At 42.6% G+C, this 23,879-nt stretch overlaps 1 protein-coding gene across 1 annotated transcript in view; it reads left to right on the top strand.

Moving 5' to 3' along the window:
- The window catches only part of RANBP17 (RAN binding protein 17), a 308,485-nt gene that overhangs the window by 257,863 nt on the left and 26,743 nt on the right, over positions 1 to 23,879 (top strand). Inside the window, exon 26 of the mRNA XM_073002881.2 lies at positions 20,786 to 20,884. Within this exon, the coding sequence (XP_072858982.2) occupies positions 20,786 to 20,884 (99 nt within the window). The remainder of the gene's footprint in view (positions 1 to 20,785; positions 20,885 to 23,879) is intronic.

Raw genomic sequence — 23,879 nt, 5'->3', positions numbered from 1 at the left:
CGCATGAATCCTTAAAATCCATACATGAGAGTAAGAAGACTGCGAAGTCCTATACCATTCACCAACAACCACGTTATCAGAAGTCTCATTGGCAATGTGGCTTTCCACAGCAGCAATATCAGCAGCAGCCGTCGCAGAACTTTCGACCTTTCCGGCCTTCTCACTCTAGACCATCCCAACAGTCATCTGGTCCTCCTGCATATAAACAACAATCATCTCAGAAACGACAGTCTTTCAGGTCTTCTACCAAGAAGCCCAAACAATACCTTTGACTTCCCACAAACCTACCTTCCGGATCATCAAACCCGACTCAACCCCTTTTACAACAATTGGCTAAAGATATCAAACGACAGATGGGTGTTAAAGATAATAAAATTTGGCTACAGGCTAGAGTTCCTGCAGCTTCCTCCGCTAGGACTAGTAAGGACCACTGCATCCAATCCCACCCTAGAGGAGGAAGTTCGGTCTCTGCTGCAAAAGAAGGCAATTCAGCAAGTACCTCATCAAGACATTCTCCGGGGATTTTACTCCAGGTACTTCACCGTCCCAAAGAAGGGAGGAGGTCTTCGCCCTATACTGGATCTCAGGGATCTAAACACTTACCTTTATACTCGCAAGTTCCAGATGGTCACGTTGGAGACAATAGTTCACCTGTTGAAAGAAGGGGATTGGTTTGTCACCATAGATTTGAAAGACGCATTTTTTCATATCACCATACACCCTCATCACAGGAGGTACCTACGCTTCCTCATCAACAACAATATCTACCAGTACAAGGCCTTGCCTTTCGGCCTAGCAACGGCTCCAGTTACGTTCACGAAATGCATGGCCCCAGTGGCCGCATTTCTGCGCCTTCAAGGTGTCAAGATATTCCCTTACATCGACGATTGGCTAGTGGTTTCAAGGTCCAGGCGCAAAGCCATTCAAGACACAGGACTTACCCTTCACACGCTCCGCAACCTAGGTTTGTCCATCAATCTCTAGAAGTCAAACCTCATACCATCTCAAGTCACAGCATACATAGGGGTGATTCAGGACTCAAAAAAGGCAAGAATTTTCCTCCCTCCAGAATGCCTGCTGAAGATAAAGGATGCTGTCCTAAGGTTTCAACCTGATGCTCTGGTGTCTGCTTGGAGAGCCCAACACCTGCTGGGTTTGATGTCATCTACAACGGCAGCACTGCCGCTTGCCAGACTGAAAATGAGATCTCTACAAGCGTGGTTTCTTTGCCAGTTCGATCCAATGCGGGACAACCCAAAAAAGAAGCTCCTGGTCACACCAGAGTTGTCACAGCAGCTGAAGTGGTGGATCTTCAAGCCTCACTTCCTGATGGGCAGGCCGTTTCGCCCTCTGCAAGTGTCAATTCAAGTAACAACAGATGCCAGCCCCACGGGATGGGGGGCTCATTGCAGAGGTCACACCATACACGCACTCTGGTCCGGCCATCAGAAGGGTCTGCACATCAACCACCTGGAGATTCTTGCTGTAATCAAGGCCTTCAAAGCTTTCCTGCCATTGATTCAAGGTCGGGGTGTACAAGTTGTAACGGACAACACCACAACCTTGTTCTATATCAACAAACAAGGGGGAACCAGGTCTCTATCTCTTCTGTATCTGGCAGTACACCTGTGGGAATGGTGCTGTCTCCACCAGGTTTTTCCAAGGGCAATTCATGTGTCAACCACAGAAAACTATTTGGCGGACAGACTAAGTCGTCTGAGGGGATCCTCCCACGAATGGGAACTGAACAACAAGGTTTTTCTCATGCTTTGCAGGAGATGGGGATACCCGTCAGTGGACATGTTCGCTTCGCACACGAACAAGAAGTGCCCACTTTATGCATCGCGAGCAGGGATAGGCCCAAATTCTCTAGGAGATGCCTTCATGATCCCTTGGAAGGACCGTCTCATTTACCTGTTCCCACCGATTCCTCTGCTGCAGCGTTCTATTGTCAGGCTGGTTCAACAAAGATCTTCAGCTATTCTCATAGCTCCGCATTGGGCTCGACAACCCTGGTTCCCGATCCTAAGGGAGATAGCTTCGGAAGTACTGCATCTTCCTCTTCTGTCCGACTTGCTGACTCAGGATTTCAGTGTGGTTCTTCACCCCAATCTAGACTCCCTCCATCTGACTGCCTGGAGGATTTGCCAGAAATCAAAGAGATATTAGAAAAAGCATTGAAGCCTTCTACTAAGTCACTATATACTTATAAATGGAATGCCTTTCTGAAGTTTGCTTCACTGCGAAATTTACAGTCTTCTCCAGTATCACTAAGGACATTGTTGACCTTCCTGAAGCATTTGTTCAATTTAGGCCTTTCTGTTTCAACTTTAAGGGTATACACGGCTGCAATAGTTGCTCATCAGCCAAGGAATTCAGAGTCTGCTCGACTGTTTGGCAACCCTGTTTTGAAAACTTTTTTCAAAGGACTTACCAACTCTCGCCCGCCTAGGAGGTCGCCAATACCTCAATGGTCCTTGACTCTAGTTCTGAATGCCCTCATGAAGCATCCTTTTGAGCCATTGGCTTCATGTGACCTTAAGTTTCTTTCGCTAAAGACACTCTTTTTGGTGGCTATCACCTCTGCTAAAAGAGCTGGTGAGCTCGCCGCGTTTAGAGCAGACGCTCCTTATTTGCAGTTTTTCAAGGATAAGGTTATGCTGTTTCCTGATATTACCTTTTTACCCAAAGTTGTTTTGAATTTTCATCTTAACCAACCTGTTGCATTACCTACTCTGTTCCCACATCCTTCTTCTAATGTTGAGAAGATGTTACATTTGTTGGACGTGAAAAGGGCCTTGGCTTACTACATTTCAAGAACCAAAGATTTTCGGATTTCTGATAGACTCTTCTTGTGTTATTATGGTTCACACAAGGGTTCAGCAGCTTCTTCCTCTACACTGTCACGCTGGCTCGTCTCCACTATTTCGCTAGCCTACCAAATCCAGGGTAGAGAAGTTCCTGCAGGTCTAAAGGGCCATTCTACTAGGTCTATAGCTACGTCAACTGCCCTTTTTCGTGGCTTGGATGTTCAAGATATTTGCCGAGCTGCGACATGGTCCAGAGTATCTACTTTTGTGACACATTACAAACTCGACCTATGAGCTAAGAAGGAGATGTCTTTTGGAAGGGCTGTACTGACATCTGTCTTACAGTGATGGCCCTCCTTCCAGTGAGTTAGCTTGTCAGTCACCCAAATGTGTGATTCACAGAGTTCACGTTGAAGAAAGAGAGGTTACTTACCTGTAACTATGGTTCTTCAAGTGATACTCTGTGAATTCACACATACTCTCCCTTCCTCTCCGCGATCCGTCACTGCAATAATAAAAAAAGATATGGTTCTAGCAATGGTGGGTACGTGGAACTGAAGGAGCGAGGGAGTTTGGGCATGCGCATAGGGGCAACTTCTCTTATTTGTCTTTTATATAAAAGCTCTAGAACCTTCCGATGTTCCAGCGCAGCCGCTGAAATGACCCCAACATGTGAATTCACAGAGTATCACTTGAAGAACAATAGTTACAGGTAAATAACCTCTCTATTTCAAGACTACCAGTATGGTGTGGGACCCAGTGTCAAGGTAGGGACATAGCTGGGCAATCCGCCTCAGGTGGAAGAAGGCAGAACAGACTACAGATGCTACGTGGGACTCCATTGATAGCACTGGGTCCAAAAGTATGCCCAGATGGCAAACCTCATCCTTAGAGAAGAGAGTAGCCCCACAACAGAGAGGGAAGCCCCCAAACTGCACTTGTTGGCCTTGCCTTCTTCCCATGCTCAGAACAGCCTGTCTGCCTGTGACAACCCCAGACCTACTGGAGTATACCACCCTTTAATTATGCTGCCACCAACCATTCCCTATAAGAAGTCACACAGACCAGGAATGGATTTTAACAAACAAAAGAACAAGGTTTATTTAAACAACAAACAGGGTAAATAAAAAGATCAGGTAAATAAAATACTGGAACGTGGCTTAGTCTCAGTCATATACATACAACAGATTTGTTCCCACTGAACACTTTAAGGTAACGCACAGACCCTGAACCTATCAGTTCTGGCTACCTAGATAGAAACCTGAACCTATCAGGTATGTACTAACTGACTAACAGTTGTACCCAGTCTGACACACAGACTCCAACTCCTAACTCTCCACACAAGCTCCAAATATATATACAGTACAGCTCCTCCTCCCTGATGTCCCGCCTTCCACTCCCCATAGGATGGAACTTTCCCTCCAAACCCATGACAGACAGGTACCATCAGTGCTGTATGTGACACCTCCCCTCTTTATAAGTTGTTTTGCGGGGGAAAAGCTAAAGTGCTTTTCTCCAAAAAAACAACCAGGATCAAAACATATAAACAGTTATACATTATAACACAATACCATACTTACTCATACTTACACTCTAGGTTAAACATATCACTTAGGCATTTAAACATTAACATTTACAATACATTAAGTTACCTTTATTAATACAAACCAAGCCTGTTCAATAAACAGGTACATTTAACTTTTGGTCACCAAAATATACATAGTCCATGGTTTCTTCGCCGTCTTCACTCGTCGGGTCTTCTTGACAAGGCGTCAGCAACACAGTTCATTGACCCTCTGACCACCTTCACTTCAAAGTCAAAATCTTGCAGGTTTAAAGCCCACCTCATAAGTTTACTATTATGGGTTTTCATTGTCTTTAACCACTGCAGTGGTGAGTGGTCAGTGCACAGAACAAAATGTCTTCCCCAGATGTAAGGTTTGGCCTTCTGAATCGCGTATACCATGGCCAGGCACTCCTTTTCCACGGTTGCCAAATGTCTCTCACCTTTCTGGAGTTTCCTACTCAGGTAGGACACTGGATGCTGGTCACCATTTTCATCCTCCTGGCAAAGAACTGCTCCTACCCCGCTGTTAGACGCATCGGTGTAGATGATGAACTCCCGGTCGAAGTCGGGAGCGCGCAGCACTGGATAATGGATGAGCGCCTCCTTCAACCTCCGGAACGCCTCCTCACAGTCGCTGGTCCACGGGATGCGGTCATCAGTCTTCTTCCGTGTCAGATCGGTCAGCGGAGTCGCCATCTCGCTAAACCTCGGGATGAACTTTCTGTAGTAGCCCACCAACCCAAGAAATGATTTGACTTTTTTCTTGGTGTTGGGTCTGGGCCAATCACGAACGGCTTCTATCTTGGTCTCTAGGGGTTTGATCACTCCTCCCCCTACTATGTGACCCAAGTATTTTATTTCTGGGCTACCCAGCTGCAGTTTGTTCTCTTTGCAGGGCCTAGGCCAAAGCACTTCCTCCCCTGGGTTAAAGTGCCTCTCCCTGGCTTTCTGGTCATACCAGGTTTTCTGTCTGACCTTCTGAGCTTGCAGGTTTTCTGCTGCTAGCTCTAGGTTTCTCTTCAGGTCAATCATTAAAGTGTCTATATATGTCACAACATCTTGTGGGTCATCCTGGGTGATCTGCTCCCAATTTTGTTTGATTAAATCAAGTGGACCTTTCACTTTTCTCCCAAACAAAAGTTCAAACGGACTGAACCCGGTACTGGCTTGGGGCACTGATCGATAAGCAAACAAAAGGGATTGCAGCTTCTGGTCCCAATTGTTTGGATTCTCTGCCAAGTAAGCCCTAATCATGCGCATCAGAGTCCCATTGAACTTCTCCGTTAACCCATTACTTTCAGGGTGATAGGCAGTGGTTTCCTTGTGTTTAATTCCACAGATTTGCCATAACCGTTTCATGAGCTTTGATGTAAACGATGTGCCCAAATCGGTGATTATTTCTGAGGCAAATCCCATCCTGGACATATACCCCACCAAGGCATCTGCCACTGTGTTAGTTTCGATGTTAGTCAAGGGTATGGCTTTGGGGTACCTTGTGGCATGGTCCACAATGGTGAGAATGAACCGGTTCCCCCTCTTTGTGGCCTTGGGCAAAGGTCCCACAATATCCACTCCTATACATTTGAACGGGGTGTCAATCACAGGCAAAGGGCACAACTTCGCTTTGGTCCTGTCACGGTTATTCCCCTGCCTCTGACACACATCACATTGTTTACAGAACTCCTTGATCTGCTTCCCTATTTCAGGCCAGTAAAAATTTTGTGTGATTCTCTGCTGTCTTTTGTTCACCCCTAAGTGCGCAGCAAACATGTCAGAGTGCCCCCTTTGTAAGATCATGGGGCGATACTTTTCAGGTACCACTAGCTGACTTCTGATCCCATCTCCCCCTTTTGAGATATCCATCAGGGTCTCTCTATATAAAATTCCCTTTTTCTTGCGAAATCTCGCTGGGGTTTCAGGTGTTAGCTGGGTGTCTGACACCTTTTCAAAACACTTTCGGAGAGTGGCGTCTGCCTTTTGCTCTTGGCCAAATTTGCTGTCTGTGGTTAAGGTTTCTTCCACAGCTTCGGGACTACCCTCACCTGCTTCAACCTCGGGCTCTTCATTACCCCCCAGAACTGTCCCCGTGGTAGCTTGTGAGCATGTAATCACTAGCACCCGTTTCACATGTTCAGCCAGGTCATTTCCCACGAGCACGGCTGCTGGCAGAGTCGATGAAATCGCTAGCCGCCAAACTCCCCTCCAGCCTTGAAAGCTCACAGGTACCTCAGCTACTGGCAGTGAGATCACCTGCCCCTCAATCCCTGCCACCTTCAGGCTCTCATTTGGGATTATATACTTCCTAGGAATAATGTCTGGATGGCACAGGGTAACCTGGGAACAAGTATCCCTTAGCCCCCTATACTGATGGTCAAGTATTCCTACGTCCACCCCTGCGGTCTCAAACAATTGCGAATCTGTCCTCACTAGTAAGCAGCGCTTAACCTCCACAAGAGGACCATTTTCCCCAGCCTGATCATCAGATGTAACTGGTTCAGAGTGAGTAGCCATGGTAACAGGCTCCCTCAATGGCAAGGAGCTTTGCTCTGTCTGGACACAGAACACCGCTTTTGGCTTGGTTCCACTCAAATCATGAGGCACATTTCCCTTTAGCTGCTTTAATTTCTCACACTCTGAGATTAGATGGCCCTTTCCTTGACAGAAATAAGATTTTCTGCTGTATTTGGAGTCTTTCTCATCTGGTTTTGGTTTTCCCTCCAAAATCTGAGGTCTTGGTGGTTTCATGTCTGAGGGCTTCCCTTCAACATGGGCCCCTCCCCCTTGCTGGCTTTTCCCTGGTCCCTGAGAGTACCTGCTGTAGGTTTCTTTGGGCTTACCCACAGATTTCCCCTCAGCACCTAAGGGCTTCCTTATTTGGTAAATAAAATCTGTGATCTCGGCCGCTTCTGTCACCGATTTCGGTTTCCTCTCCCTCACCTGGAACTTTAGTTCCCCATGCAGGACCGAATAAAATTGTTCCAGCGCTATCAGGTCTTTGAGCTGCTGGAAGGTCTCTGTCCCCTCCTGAGACAGCCATTTCTCTAGCAACCTCACCAGTTGGGCCCCCACTTGGGTAAAAGTCTGCTCTGGTTTTTTTGTGAGTGACCTGAATTTTTGCCTCAGCTGTTCAGCATTTATCCCATGCCGGGCAAACACCAGTTTTTTAAACTCAGCGAAGTCCTTCAGCAGTTCCACTGGCATCTCTGCATAGACTTCTGCCAGGCTGCCACTGATTAAAGATCGCATAATGGTCATCTTCTCAGTTTCCCTTACTGAGAAGTCCACAAACGCTCTTTCCACGAGGGAAAAGAACACCTCAGGGCAATCTCCCTTGTTGTACACAGGGAATTTCTTCAAGTCAGTTTTAGACAATTGGCCCACCTCAGAATCTCTATTGTTATTATTGTTCTGGTTCATCATTTCCAATTTTCTTAACTCAAACGCCATCCTCTCTCTCTCCAATTCAAATTGTCTTTGTTTCTCCCTTTCCCTTTCCTCCATTCTTTCTCTCTCTAATCTTTCTTCTTTTTCCATTTCTAATTGTTTCATCCTTTCCCTTTGCTCCATTTCCCTCACCCTCAGTTCATGCTGTTGGGCTAGGAGCATTCTTCTGAGTTCTGAGGTCAGTTCTCCCGTGCTCTCATCCTGCACTGAGCCAAATTCCTCCTCAGAACCTTGGTCTCCCTGTGGTTCTCTCACTTTCCCCATTTCTGCCATTTGGCTTCGAGTCAAGGGCATAATCCCCCCCCCAGAACAGGCTGCCTTCAAAAGTCAAGCCTCAAAATAAAACGACGACTTTTTTCCTTTTGCCTCAGGCACAGCCTTCTATAGACGGCTGCTGTCCCTCCAGCACCAGCTTGCAACTGTTGCCAGGCAGAATCCACCCCCTCTGCTAGGCCTCTCAGCAGACAGGCTAGATCACTGTTACTTCACGCAGCTTTGCCTCAGCTCTTTCCCGCCAAAACGGGTTGCCTCAGAGCTCCCTAATCTAGTCCCCCCAATCTGAGGTTGCACGTTCTTCCACTAGCGTACCTCCCCGTGAGGTAAGCCTAGAAGATTACCTACGCGCCCTCAGATTTTCCCTGACTAGACCCCCCTTGCTCTGGGCACACTTGCCAAGGCTTTGCTGGACCACTGGACAACTGGACCAGTCGTATCCCACACGCTGGACACCAATCAATGTGACAACCCCAGACCTACTGGAGTATACCACCCTTTAATTATGCTGCCACCAACCATTCCCTATAAGAAGTCACACAGACCAGGAATGGATTTTAACAAACAAAAGAACAAGGTTTATTTAAACAACAAACAGGGTAAATAAAAAGATCAGGTAAATAAAATACTGGAACGTGGCTTAGTCTCAATCATATACATACAACAGATTTGTTCCCACTGAACACTTTAAGGTAACGCACAGACCCTGAACCTATCAGTTCTGGCTACCTAGATAGAAACCTGAACCTATCAGGTATGTACTAACTGACTAACAGTTGTACCCAGTCTGACACACAGACTCCAACTCCTAACTCTCCACACAAGCTCCAAATATATATACAGTACAGCTCCTCCTCCCTGATGTCCCGCCTTCCACTCCCCATAGGATGGAACTTTCCCTCCAAACCCATGACAGACAGGTACCATCAGTGCTGTATGTGACACTGCCCTATTCTAAAAAATTTTTTAAAAAAAAATTAAAATGAGCACTCTACAAAAGTTGATGTGCTTATCCATTAGTTAATATCCCTGTTTTTTAAGTGTCCCTGTGTTTGTGAGCACAATTTATTGGTGTACTTCTGAATACCTGTTACTGGACAACAAGCAAAAAGTTATACAGAGCTATACTTGGGGGGTCATGTATAGTCGGCTGCTGCTTGAAAACGTGTCGTAGTGCCACTGAGTAACGTTAACATGAATCTGTTTTTATCACTTGTAGGAAAGGTAAGTTAAACCCAGTAAAACGTAATAAAGTATATAACAAGAGAAAGAAAAGGGGAGTAGCCACACTCACTTTCGGAACAGTAACCATTATCTTCAGCCCCAACCATTGTGAATATGCAGGCACCAGTAGATAACCCACAAGGGAACATAGGGCTGGACAGGGGGTTCCTCCTCTTGCTTTAGGAATCCCTTCTGCTCAACTCTCCCATGGTAAAATATTGAAATTTCTACAGTTCCCTATATTTCCTCTGTCATCATCTCCTAAAGGCATAAATGTTTATCTTATCTGCATATCAGTGAAGACAGTAAAATATCAATTAAATAGTAGTTATCCATGAGGGATCAATGGGCAGTAAGCAACATTTTTAGAAGATAAGGAAGTAAGCAACATGCTTTAATATATGCCTCCCCACCTCTGGTTTCTTTTTAGTCCTACTCCTATAATGCAGTTGTTTGCCATGCTTTGTTTGAGACCATGCCTGTTATGTGACCTGGTAGACAGCTCATATGTTCTTAGAAGCCACTTTATACTGACTGAATCAGACCATTACTCTGTGTAGCTCAGTAATGTCAACAGTGACTGACAGCAGCTCTCCAGGGTGTTGGGCAGGATTCTTCCCTCATCATAATTAGGGATGCCAGTGAATGAACCTGGAATATTTTGCATGTAAAGGAGGCGAGCAATCACTGAAATGTAGCTTCTTCCAGTGGTTTAAGGAAAGCAGATGTTGAAGGTTCCAATAACAGTTAAGGTTCAGATGTGAAGGGGCTGATAGACTTAGCACACTTGGACTGCCATGACAGACTGTTACCAAGGCCATTGGTAAAGGCAGCACGTGACATAGCTATTAAAAGGATCAAGTGGTCTGCATTACTTTTCTCTCAGGATGCACTTATAATGGATGCTATTTTCTCCCCTCATTAATCATGTGATGGTGATTGTTCCACGAGGGTCATTCTCCGTCTCCAGTGGTAGAAATTCAGTGCAAATACAGTAATGGGGAGAGGGTGTGATCTCCAAAGGCCAGTGTTAGCATAGCCAAAAGGAGGAAATCATTTGATCAAGTGCTTAAGGAACTCATCGTAATTTCTGGATGGGCCAAACTGCAATATGACTCACACTAACTGGAAATGACTTCTGAGAGTTTGTAAACTGAAGAAATGACAAGCATCATCCAGATGAACAGCTCGTGTATCCTTCATTGTGGGTGATAAGTTATTCCAGCCTTGAGGAAATAAAATCTGTGCATTCAAAAGAACAGATGGGGAGGTACAAGGATGCTTGAATTGGAAAACATCTGTCTGCTGCATCACATTTCCAAAGAATACTCACTAGAGTGTTTACATAGAGTTCGGTACAAATAGCTACAAGAGATGCCTCTTCTGTTTCTAAATTTCCACTTATTGCACAGCTTATGGCTATGGCAACTATTGCATCATCAGCTTTACCATCAAGATAATAGATCCATGATATATTCTACCATAGAACTGAGCTAATGCTCCAGCACCTAGGAACTGTGCCTATAAAGAAAGCTTGGTCCCATGAGATGTATATTTTCCTCTGCGATAGAGAGATTGTGCTACTTTTTGGTACTTGAGCACACATGTCAGACACAAGGCTGTCCTTTATATATTGTAAATCACTGGCCATAACTCATATGACTCTTGATTTAACAGTTATCAAGACAAGCATGACAAAGGCAGCCATCTTTGTTTACACATTTTCCCCATTCATATACAGTACGTGGTAGCTATGATTGCTGCCCTGTTGCCTTGCGTATTGTCTCCCCACCCTCACCCCCCAAACTGTTTCTGCCTGCTATGGTAGCTGGGCTAGAGGGAGAAGAAGGACAAAGGCTTCCTCATACTGTACATAGTCTGTGAGGAAGGCAAGTACAAGAGGGAAAAGTTCTTTCACTCACAGGCTCTTTTGATGCTGACATTAGACATAACCCACTGCCATAAACAGCAAATATGGCTGTTGCCATTGCATCAATTTTTTCCCTCCAAATCAGATATGTTGAACTGCTTTTTTAAAATGGTACTGAGATCAGTATTTTGGAAAACTGCAATTCAGACTGAAACTGGTCAATAGGATATTTTGAGTCAACAATGTTTTTAGAGTGAGGCATTTATTTCTGAAAGACGCATTTGCTGTCACACAACAGCTTCCTGTCTTCCCATTCCTGTTGTATTTACTTTCAGATAAAATGCAGACATCTGCTTTATTATCTTGTCAGCAATTTGAAAGGCAATTTACCAATCGTCAAAAGTTTCAGTAATAAAACATAAGAGATGATGTTCTAATAGCTTTTTAATCAGTGGGGAAATGTCATTACATTATATTATGTGATGATGTAAGGAGATAATAGATGCTATACCTAACTCCAAGCTCTTATTGCCTGTGTCATCCTAAATCAAGAAAGGAGAACATTGGAAAAATGACCTTAGAAGCTGCTCTTTTCCCATGTCAAGCTGTTTGTCCATTTAGTCCAGGAGTAGGGAAAATGTGGCTGTTCAAATGTTTTTGAATTGGAGCTCCCATCAGCTCTAAGTAGCACAGCCAGTAGTAAAGAGTCATAGAATCTGCAGTACAGCAGCATGTAGAGGGTCACATATTTTCCTTCTCTGATGTCTTCCATCTAAGAGGCCCTCTGGAATCTCAGCCCCAACTATTTTGTGATCCTTTAACTAAAGGCACTGAAGATTGAACCTAGAATCCTCTGTATTCAGAGATATCTGCTGCACGACTGTTAAGGTTCCTCCCAAATTTGTATCATAAAACTGTCTAAGAATCAAGCAGTGTGGATAAGTTTGAGAAACAAAAGTCCAAGCTACAGATGTAGCAAATGCATGTAAAACTAGAAATGCCACTTCTGGAGGAAGTGGCTTTGCCTAGAGAAGTAGTGGGAATGGAATCAGCTATTGCTGTATGTGCTTGACAACATTAGCTGCCTTCCAGTCATCTGGCACTTCACCCATCCCCCCCATGATTTCAAGAATAGACAGTGATTCTGATAGCTCTTCAGCCAGTTCCTTCAATACTCTTGGATGCAGTACATCCGGCCCTGGAGAACTGAACTCGTTCAAAGTAATAAGGTATTCTTCAACTGTTTCTCTGTCAATCTCGAGTTGCAATCCTGTCTCCTCCCCTTGTACATCATGGCAACCAGAGAAACCAGATTCAGAACACTTCATCCTGCCAGGCTACTCTTGTTACAGATCTCAAAGTGGTTGTTGTGGAAAAGAGGAATTATGAAGGAAGACTTGAGAGGGAGAAAGCAGAAATTGGCCCCATGAACAGGTTCTAGCAGATTTCTAAGGGTTTAAGTAAAGAACAAGAGTTCTTAGCACACTACATGTATTAATAACTCAGCTTTCTGTAATATGTGAATAAAAATAGTTGTCTTCCTTGATACTCTGGCTTCTATCCCATGAACAATGTTTAGCATTCCTGTGGTAGCCATGTGTACATACCTGGTGTGAAGCTCATCACTCTGGCTAGCATGTGCTAGTTAGCAGCTGCATAGTCCCATGTCTGTGTTCATTCTGTCCTGTTTTGCATACAGTATGTTTGTCAAAAAGGGAGGCAGCAGAAAAATTCATACACATATACATGTACCTGAAAATCCATGTTTGTGGTTTTTCCCTGAGAATATATTTATTTTTGCAAGCATTTTTCCCAATATATCACTTTCTGTATACTATTTCCCCTAACCTGCATATTTTGTCTACATTTTCCCCAGTGGACACATTCCTTTAGACACTTTTGGATCAGAGAAGTGCACCACAAAATTTAGAGAAGTGCAGAAACTATAAACAATAGTTGTGTCTAGCTCATTTTTTGGTGGAAACACATACTACCCCTTTCCCCAAAAATAACACTTAACCTGAAAATAAGCCCTAGTATGATTTTTCAGGATGCTCGTAATATAAGGCCTACCCCCAAAATAAGCCCCAATTAAGTGAAACCCCGCCCTCCACCATTGTGTAGCAACCAGAAGATGATGACATGACTGTATTTGAATAAATGTAGATTGTTGTACATGAAAAAAATAAAACATCCCGTGAAAATAAGCCCTAATGCATTTTTGGAGCAAAAATTAATATAAGGCCCTGTCTTATTTTCTGGGAAACACGTACTAGATCAGTTTGTATTGAATACAAACCACACAAATTTCACCCTTTTCCCTAACTGCCAGTATTTCAGTGTTGCAGTGATTCCATGTGTACATTCTGTTGGGTACATCTTCTAGTCTCTCAGCTGTTCACAGTGACAGGCAACAGCTTTTGAAAGCCTCAGGCCCTGCTACCTGAAATAATTTAAAATAACAATATAGGAATTGCCAGGGATCATCACTGCTTCTTCTGCATGCAAAGCATGTACTCAGCATTGAATTGGGGTCTCTCCTGATTTCCTTCACTTAGTCTGCTAGGCATTTTTTTCCTTTACTACCTTAGTAGGAAGGCCAAATGATTGAGAAAGCCTTGTTCATCAGATGAGAATTTGCTGCAGAGGAAATTAATGTAAACTGCTGGGACATTAAGGAGTTTTTTTTAATGTATTATCTATATCAGGGCTCACAGTCTCAAGTTTTCTCTCAGAAACTAGTGAAATACAACTCTTGAAAAGGATTCTATGTTCCTCCAGGGTCTCTTCAAAATGGTGTAGGGATGGCACTTAGGTTTGATCATGACACACATAATTGGGCTTTGAAGGCACACACCAGTTTCCATTTTGATACTTGAGTGCATTTTGCAATTTGTTTTGTCTTTGACACTGAAACTGAGCAGGTTTTGACAACTAAAGATATATATCACAGGTACATGACCTGTTTCACTGTGATCTCCTAGGCTTCATGCCGGATATTGTGCTGTGGTATATAGCATATTTTCTTCCTGGCCCATTCATGGAAGCTGAAATTCAGCTAATATTTAAACTGTTAAATGTTGCCCAAGACCAAGGATGACCACATTGTCTGACTCCAGATATTGTTGATCTGTAATTCCATTATCCTTCACTGTTGTGCAGGGCTGATGAGAGTTGTATTCTGGCAAAATCTGGAGACCTAGCATTTCCCAGACCTGCCCTAAATATTAACAACTACCTGGATGCTAAGCCAGGGATCAAAAGTTTGGTTCAACTTAATTAACTAAATTAAATACAGTATCTATCATTTAGATGTCTTAGTCTTCAAGGAAGGTATCACGTTTTATTTTACATATTTGACCTCTTTTGGGAATGGATATAGAGTAGGGGTGTTAAATATATTCGCGAAGGCTTTCACGGCCGGGATCTAATGGTTGTTGTGGGTTTTTCGGGCTCTTTGGCTGTGTTCTGAAGGTTGTTCTTCCTAACGTTTCGCCAGTCTCTGTGGCTGGCATCTTCAGTAGGGATGTTGTTTGAACTTGAAAGACAAAATGTTGCCCTATGCATTTGTGAGAAGCTGCTTGAAAGTTAGCAGAATGGTCTCTGAAACTGCTAAAACATGAATTCTACTCATGTTCAAGCACATGCAAGAACACCTACTTAAACCTTGCTCAAGCATAACAGGATGTAACAATAGACGTAACACTTGGCACAACATTAGATTTTCTGCAGTGTTCCATTATTTCAGCTCTAAAGTGCTCTGAAAAATTTATTCCGGAATAGTGAAACAAGCTTTAATAAAACATGTTAAAAGTCCTTGCATGGCAGACTTTAGCCCCAATCCATACAGTACATTGTACTATCTGTTCCTATGGGTTCCCCTCCCCCGCATAGCGACCTATCCAGATAGCAACGTTAATCCTGGAACGGATTAACGTCGCTATGCGGGGCACCACTGCACTTTCCCTCTCCAAGTTCTGACTAGAACAAAAGAGAAAGTTGTACCCTGTACAAAATGATATTTTTTCCGGCTCCGCAAAATGGCTTCCCTCCCTTCTCAAAATGGCTGCTTTCTGGATGGAAGCTTCGCATTACAGCGAATTAGAACACCTGATTGGCGGTTCTGTATGGGCAATCTTCACTGGACAATGAGGTATTTCCCCCGTTGGAACGCATTGACCATTTTTCAGTGCATTCCAATTGTTGTTGTTTTTTTGCTTAACGACAGTTTCGCTTAACAGCGATTTTGCTGGAACACGCCGTCGTCAAGCAGGGCATCACTGTACAAAAGTTAAAAATAGTCCTCTGTTGTCATAGATGTCTCTCCCTCAGAAAAGGTACTTTTACACTTATCATTGTGAAGTTTTGTTTCTGTGGACTCTTTATTCTCATAATTTATTTTTGGCACTATTAATCTGCTCCCTACAAAATGCAGTTCTCTCTCTGACTGGTAACTTCAATACATTTATGAGAGTGTTGTTCACTGTATCATCAACACCAATAGATGTGTATAGGGTATATCTGTACTGCTGTTTGGATACAGTTTTCTTAACAGCTGGGCAGCTCAGAGGGGCAGGAGGTGGATGTGTGGGTGTCCTGATGGCCCAAGTGGCTGCAGAGGCGCCCCTCACGAGGAGGGGGAGGACGGACTCTGGGCTAGAAGGCGAAAGGGGGAAGCCGGCGGAGGAGAGAGCGGCCGGTGGTGGTGGTGGGGACTCCCAGTGGAGGGTGGGCTTCCATGGGATCCCTTGGCCGGGATGAGAGGCTCCCCCTTAGCCCGCTGCTGCTCTGCTCTCCTCTGGGTGGATCCTCCCACCTCCTCCCGGATGTGCAAGGGTCGCTTTGCCATGATCGCAAAGCGATTTATCCCCATAGGGGCCATCGCTAACCAATCACTCTGGCGATGGCCAAAACCCCGTTGTTAAGCGATTTCATCATTAAACGGAGCGATCGGTAAGCGAGGCACCACTGTACTTGGAATATATGTAAAAATTACATGACGTTCTGGAAGGAAGTTTGTAAGTCGAAAAGTTCTTAAGTCGAACCAGCATTTCCCACAGGAATGCATTGAAAACCAATTAATCCATTCCAGCTGTTTTTGGTTCTTAGGTTGAGGGGCGGTTTGTAACTCGAATCATTAGTTCCCATAGGAACTAATGGAAAGCTGGTTAATCCGTTCCTACCACTAGGGGCAGAATTTTTCTTCTTTTTTTCCTTTTAACCTAAGATGACTTAGGTTAAAAAAAGGAAAGAAAAGGGGGAGGGAAGGAGGGAACAGACACATTTTCAACAGAACACCTTGAAAAGCACCTTTTCAGACAAGACAAGCCAATACAAGCACCTTTTGGGGAAAAGGAGGGCAGCAAAGGAGGGAGGGAATACCTTTTAAAAATCCAAAAAATCAAAATTTTTTAAAAAGCCAAAAAATAAAAATACAGTCCGTACAGCGCTGTACCAGGCAACACCAGGCAGTCTGAAGACTGTCTCCAAATCCACTCTCAAAACACTAGGAAGAGTAAGGAAGCAGACAGGCACCCTCTTCACTGGCCAACGGTTAACTGAAAGTTCAAATTTCGCTCTTTCCCCACCTCCCACGTGTTTTTTTCGGTTCGTAACTCGAATCTAAGTTTGCAAGTCGAGTCAGTATTTTTCTATCAGAGCGGTTTGTAAGTCGAAATGTTTGTCACTAGGGCCGTTTGTAAGTCAAGGGTTGACTGTGCTTTCAAAATCACAACCTTCTATAACATATTTCTCTAGAACACTCTAGAACACATATAATACTTCTATGTTAGACAAGAAACTGGTTCTATTAAAATAAGAGCTTTTGTTAGGCATCATATGGGTGATGCTGATTGATTAAAAAATACAAAGCAAACAAGTTCTCTATTGTAAAAGGCTATTTTCTTAGATAATTCATTCAGTCACTTAAAAACAAACTATTGCAATACAAATTCTTGCTAAACCATTTCTATCAAAGCATAAGCAAGAACAATTGCAAATAAGTCACATTGCATGAGATATTTCTCACCCAATATTTTCCCAGCAGAGATTCCTCCCGTTTGTAAAAACCAGGTGGTTTTGTGTTTTGGGGATGTCTTTGTAAACATGATGGAAATCTCTGCTGTTATACACTCGGCATTTCTTAAACAAATCATTATGCTGCACTTTTGCTTTCCAGGGGGTAAGCGATGCCGGCTAACTGTGGGTCAAATCAGCTACCTACCAAGATAACTTGTAGCCGGGAAAATGCGTTCCTTGGAGTAACGTCCTTAAATACCATATTTGGGTAGTATAATACATTTTGAATGCCATCTCCCTGTTCTGTGCTCCCCAATCAAATTCCATATTTCACTTTTCCTGCCGTATACTTTCCCAAAATCCATTATTGACTATTATTCTACTTGCTTAGTTATGAACTTCATTGATGTTCTGGAGACTTTTGGACAGCAGAAGTTTTGAATGCATACTGTTGTGTTCAGCTTTTCAGAGAAAGCAGTAAAGTTTAAGCACAGAAGTTAAATATTATACTCTCCACCTCCCACAGCTATGTGTACTGATTTCCAAATCAGAATTTTATATTTGACATGACCATTGCACCAGCCATTCATATAGAACCATCCTGCACTTCATGAGTAGCCACAAAGTCACTTGACACCTGTGAACTGCCAACGATACTAGAAATACTCCCATAGAAAGGAGCTACAGGTCTGAATGTTTTGACCATTCCTTAAATAGAGCCAGACCACTTATCTGTCTAGCGTATTATTATCTGCTCTGACTGACAGCAAATCTCCAAGGAGGCAAAGATTCTTTGTAGGGCCTGATAGATGAGATTCTTCCAGATGACAGCAGTGTGCACTGCATCTGTGGCCATTTCCATATAGAGCATGTTCTCTATTTAATAAGCCAGTTTCTGAAGTTAGAGACTAGAAATGTGCAGGAATTAATGAACTACAAAATCAAAAATCACTGATTCATCAATTCATATTCGTCAGAAGTGGTGTCCCCTCAACAATACAAATTGATGAATTTTTAGCAATTTTTAATTTGTTGATTCAGCAGGCTATTAAACATGCCCCTAGGCATTTAGAGACACCAAAATTGCAGAGAAGCTTCCCCTGACTCTCCTTTACAATCCCTCCAAGTTTGGTGAAGATTTGGTTTCCCCCAAGCCAGCTGCTAGAGAGCATTTTCCTGGGGGGGGGATATTTGTGAGTGTATAACTTGGATGTCTAAAACCCAGTCTTCACCAAACATGGAAGGATTGTAGAGGAGAATAGGGAAATGCTTCCCTGTAAATTTAGTGTCTCTAGGTGCATAGCGGGCCATTTGATAGAGTTTCAAAGTTAAGATGAATTATGAATTGATTTATTGAGGAAATTCGTAAATTTGGGATTCATGATTTGTCAGTGATGAATCATGATGAATTGCCATTTTTTAATTTGTGACCACATCAGAGACCAAGCAGGAGTGAAGAGAATTGGGGGTACAAAGAAAAAGCAGCAACCCAACTACTTCCCCCCAAAAATATTTTGTTGAACGTAACTGTCTCAATAAAGGATATGTCCCATTTGGAAAAGAATAGTGAGCACTTGGGCATCTCCTAGACCATGGCGTGTAGCCAGCCAGTCCTTTAATTCTAGAGGTGTTGCACTGTAAACTTGCCAATGAACCAAATGATCCAACAGTCTTTTTAGGACCACAAATGACAACCACTTCTATTAATATAGAGGCTTTGAATTGCAGCTGGAGCGACAACATGATAGAATCCTTTGACAGCACCCTCATGATGAATACCAAGCCTGGTGTCTTGTCCAGTATACATTTGGGGATCCTGATGATGCCCCAAAGAAAGAGAAATACATGTGTATAACCAGATCAGACCTGAGACTGCCACAGCTTGGCTCCCAAACATAAAGCTGCATGTGTATAACCAGATAAATATTTTTTGGGGGGGAGGTAGTTGGGTTGCTGCTTTTTCTTTTTACAGATGTGCATGTGTCAATGTTCCATCAAGTCGGAACTGACTTAGAGTGACCCTAATAGGGCTTTCAAGGTAGGTGAACTGTTTAAGAGTGGTTTTACCAGTTCCACCACCCACCCAACCTATGAATTTTCATGGCTGAGAGGGAATTTGAACCCAGGTCTCTAAAGTCTTAGTCCATCACTGTCCATTAAACCACACTGGATATTCTGTATAAGATACTGTGGTTTTATATAAAGAATGAGCAAAAATGAGCTTTTTATCTCTAGAACTGATGGACAAATGGATGTTAAGGCAGACATCCCTCATTCTATATTGAGGTTCAGGAGAGGAATTACTAGTATTATAAACTATTCTCCCTTTTGGAGGATATCTCTAACTGAACTGACAGGAAAAAGTTTGCTTTAGCACTGTGTACAGATTTTTTTTTCACTACTCCATGGATCAAGGTTTGGGTTTATTTTAATTGTCCCACTGTTTGAGAGAGTGTGTTTATGAGGGTTGGTAGGGGAGTATAAAATGCATTTTGCTGCATTATGCAATGTTATTTTTCTATTTCTGTATGTGGATAATACTCTGTCATGGATGTGTACTGGCATTAATGAAAGATAACCTCACTTGTACTTCACAGTTATACATGACTTGTGTTGTTGAAGCTTGAAGTAATCTTTGATAATTTCCTTGTTCTCAGTGATTTGCAGTGCTAGGATGATCTTTTTTTCATTTAGTGAAACATGTTGTTTGACTTATTCTTGGGCAGTTATTATTACATTCTGGTTTACCGTACATGTCAGTTCTCTGGGGAACTCAACTGCCTGCTATTCTTTGGATTTTCCACATTTCTTTGCATTTAGTGTTGGGATGGGGACTTAATTTTTTTTCTTTTTCTTTTTATTATAGCAGTGTGTTGTTCTTCTTTGGCTAGATTTGACAAATACAGTACTCTAAATCTTTGTGCTTGGGAGACTTTAGCCATGAATGTACCGTCTGTTTTGTTTTGTTTTTCCATTGGCCATAAAGATTTTGCTAATGTAAAGGAGGGGATGCTGTCAGGATTTCTACACAAATTACTAATAAGTAGGGAAGAATGTTAAGGCATTTCGCATTTTCTCTGCAACCTACATTTGAACCCATGAGCAGGTTCAAACAGGTTTATGAGTAATCTGGACTTTCACACCAGATTACTCAAAAACATATTCAAACCCACCCATAAGCTCAAACATAGATTGCAGAAAAAAATATGACATGCCATAGAAATCATCCCCCCTATTGATAAGTATGAGTGCCTTCCACAACTAAATTTCTTCTTTCTAAGAAGACCAGAGAGCTCTTAATAGTCTGCAACATTTGTATTATTTGAAAAGTCAGCACTCAGCAGAAATTGGTTCCATATAGCTAGAGAAGTTTGCTTTCTGTGTTTGCAATAAATATACACTTGACTCCTTTGCTTTTATTGGTATCCTGTATTTTGATAGAATACCCTTAATATGTTTTCATTATTATTTCATTATTTTATTGTAACAACAAATGAGTACCATAATGGAATGAAACATACAGCAAGTGACAGTAAATATTAGGGCTTCCCTAAAGATTGTTTTCATTTTTTCTTTCAGATGATGTCAATTCTTATGAACACCATAATTTTTGAGGACTGCAGAAACCAATGGTCTGTGTCGAGACCTCTTTTAGGACTCATACTCCTCAATGAGAAAGTAAGTATGAAATAGAAGTCCCCATTACATTAAAAATGGTTCACACCCCTGTGTGGTACAGCATTTTAATAAGATAAATGTTGTGTTCCACCCCCAAGGGGTACTGGAATGGGGAAAATGGTAATGTACAAGTGTTCTGGATTGTGTAAGAGTGTTCAGAGAGATGCTTGGTAGCAAAGAGAGATACTTCCCTTGTGGCAGAGAAAATGGACCTTTTTCACATTCTCATAGTATATGTAAAGCATGTGTCTGTTTTGGCCCTTATCATGGATGTCATTATCAGTATTACTTAAAAATACGCTGTCTTCAACACAAAGAAATCCCGTTGGCAATTGTACGCCTGTAGAAGAGTGATGCTATTATTGGCAATGTGTAATTTTTAGTAATTAAAAACTTGTGACTTCTGTCATACGGTTTTTCAGACTCCCATATAATCCCTTTTGGTCATGTGCAAGCCGTGGAAGCTGTGGGACAGAAGGAGGAGGTCTTCACCCCCCCCCCCAAAAAAAAGGCACCTTGCCAGTGTCATCATCACCCCTCTATAGGCATAGGTTAAGCAATAGGATTTCATCCAAAATCTAGCAGCTTTAGTGAGAAATATGTTTTACTCAAGGGCACAAGACATCGGAATGTGGGAAAGAACAGCTCAGCCTTAGAACCGTCATATTCATCTTCCAAATCTAGTAGGGTTTTCCATCAGGTATTCCAATGTTCTTTTTCATGATCTCTGTAAAATCACACATATGGGTTCCTTTCACATCTGCGCAAATGACTCCAGAAACTTCAAGGAAAGTTTTAAGATTTGCCCTCTACACCATGCATGTGCCCTATCCTGCATTGAGCCCTCAGTTCCCTTTTTGCCACCACTGAGAGAACAAACACCTTAGGAGCTTTCTCAGAGCCTTCACATTTTCCTTAGTTCAACATAAACTTTATCCCCTTATCCTCTCCTTATTTTTCATACTAAAAGAAGAAGAAAAAAGAGACATTGCTATACTTGTTATATTGTCGATAGCATAGTCACGTGACTAGTTCTTCAAGTGGTCATCTGCAAATTCCCACAATCCACCCAGCCTCTTCTCAGTTTACCATGCAACTCCATTTTTGTTTTTTGTTTTACCAGTGCCAAACGGAAACTGAGGGTTCTGCGCAGGGTGGGGGGGCATGCATGGTGGAGGGACCCCTACCACGATCCTTAGGCTTTGGAAGAGTCCAGGGTCATTTGCACATGCACAAAAGGAAGCAATATGTGTGAATTCACAGATGACCACTTGAAAAACTGTAGTTACAGGTAAGTAACCTGTCCTTATTAAATGCTGTCCAAAAATTTATACTTCATACATTTGTTGAGGGATTCTACCAGTGAGAAGTAATGTGTACTTAATAACATAAATGAGCTCAAAACCATGTAGATTTTCCTTTAAAATGAGGACTGGGTTCAATTCCAGAACGTTTCTAATTGAGTGCTTTTGCAAAAATGAGACATGGATCTGATTCTGTTAAAAAGATAGTGGGGGTGTACATAACCTTAAGGAAATATATTTTTGGAGCTGTATTTACAGCGTCTTAGGAAATGTTTGCATTTGTAACAGGGGCCTCTGTTTCTATCCACTGTTACTGTGGTGGGTCTGGAAGTCTATGGGGATTTCAGAGTGCCTGTTGCAACAGTGATTTCTTGTGTAAGGAAGCAAAGTTAGCTGGAGAACTTGTTTTGGCTGAAAGCACTAAACGTTAAGGGTACCTTAAGTGTAATTTTCTAGATTTCTAATAGAAAGCTGTAAATTCACTAGTGTAAACAAATATCTTGAACCATTCTTGTGTCTTCTAAACCTTCCCCTTGAGCCACTGAAGCTTTGAACGCTCAGATCTGCCCCAGTAAATGGTGTTGAATAACACCATTATCAACATTATTGGTGAAACCACTGAGATCTGGAGGATCAAGGGAGTTCCACTCTCCACTGCTAATACCCCAGACCCATAATCCATTAAGCAGTTGCAGTCCCAGATATAGGATGGAGGTGAAGCCAATGAAAATCTGTTTCCTCCAAGAATACTTGTCATGAAGGATTTTCTCCAAGGATTCTGTTGTCCATCATTAAGAAATGTAGTAAGTTCCCGGGCATGGGAAATGGACCGAGAAGCTCACACCATTTTTCAGTTTGCAAACAGTTGACTCACATTATTAATCTTTGCATCATTTCATAATGGTAGCCTATGCAAGTTCAATCCAAAACGTGTGATTGCCCACAAAAGACAGCCAGTAATAGTAATAAAGATGGAAAAGGACAAAGAAAAAAAATCTTAACATGGCCTGGATAGACTATAAAAAGGCATTTGATTCATTGCCACGCAGCTAGATTAACACCTGCCTAAAATTTTTTGGGATTAGTAAAAATATTCAGAGGTTCCTTGAGAAAAGCATGGAAAACTGTCCTAATGGCCTATGGTGAAAAAATTGGGGAAGTTATCATTGAAAGAGGAATATTTCAAGGGGATTCTGTGTCACCACTGCTGTTTAACATCTCACTAATCCCCATGTGGTGCTGGAGGAGGCTCTTGAGAGTCCCCTGCAAGGAGATCAAACCTATCCATTCTGAAGGAAATCAACTCTGAGTGCTCACTGCAAGGACAGATCCTGAAGCTGAGGCTCCAATACTTTGGCCATCTCATGAGAATAGAAGACTCCTTGGAAAAGACCCTGATGTTGAGAAAATGTGAAGGCAAGAGAAGAAGGGGACAACAGAGGACGAGATGGTTGGACAGTGTCGCCGAAGCGACCAACATGAATTTGACCCAACTCCGGGAGGCAGTGGAAGACAGGAGGGCCTGGCATGCTCTGGTCCATGGGGTCACTAAGAGTCAGACATGACTTAACGACTAAACAACAAAAATATCCATGTCAATAATTTTAAATACAAATGGATTAGGCGACCATATTTCAGAACAAACAGGAAAAATCAATCATCTATTATACATGGATTACCTAAAACTATTT

Source organism: Pogona vitticeps, chromosome 1 (genome assembly GCF_051106095.1).
Source record: "Pogona vitticeps strain Pit_001003342236 chromosome 1, PviZW2.1, whole genome shotgun sequence".
In the NCBI taxonomy this organism is placed as follows: Eukaryota; Metazoa; Chordata; class Lepidosauria; order Squamata; family Agamidae; genus Pogona; species Pogona vitticeps.
This window is presented reverse-complemented; position numbering and strand designations above follow the sequence as displayed.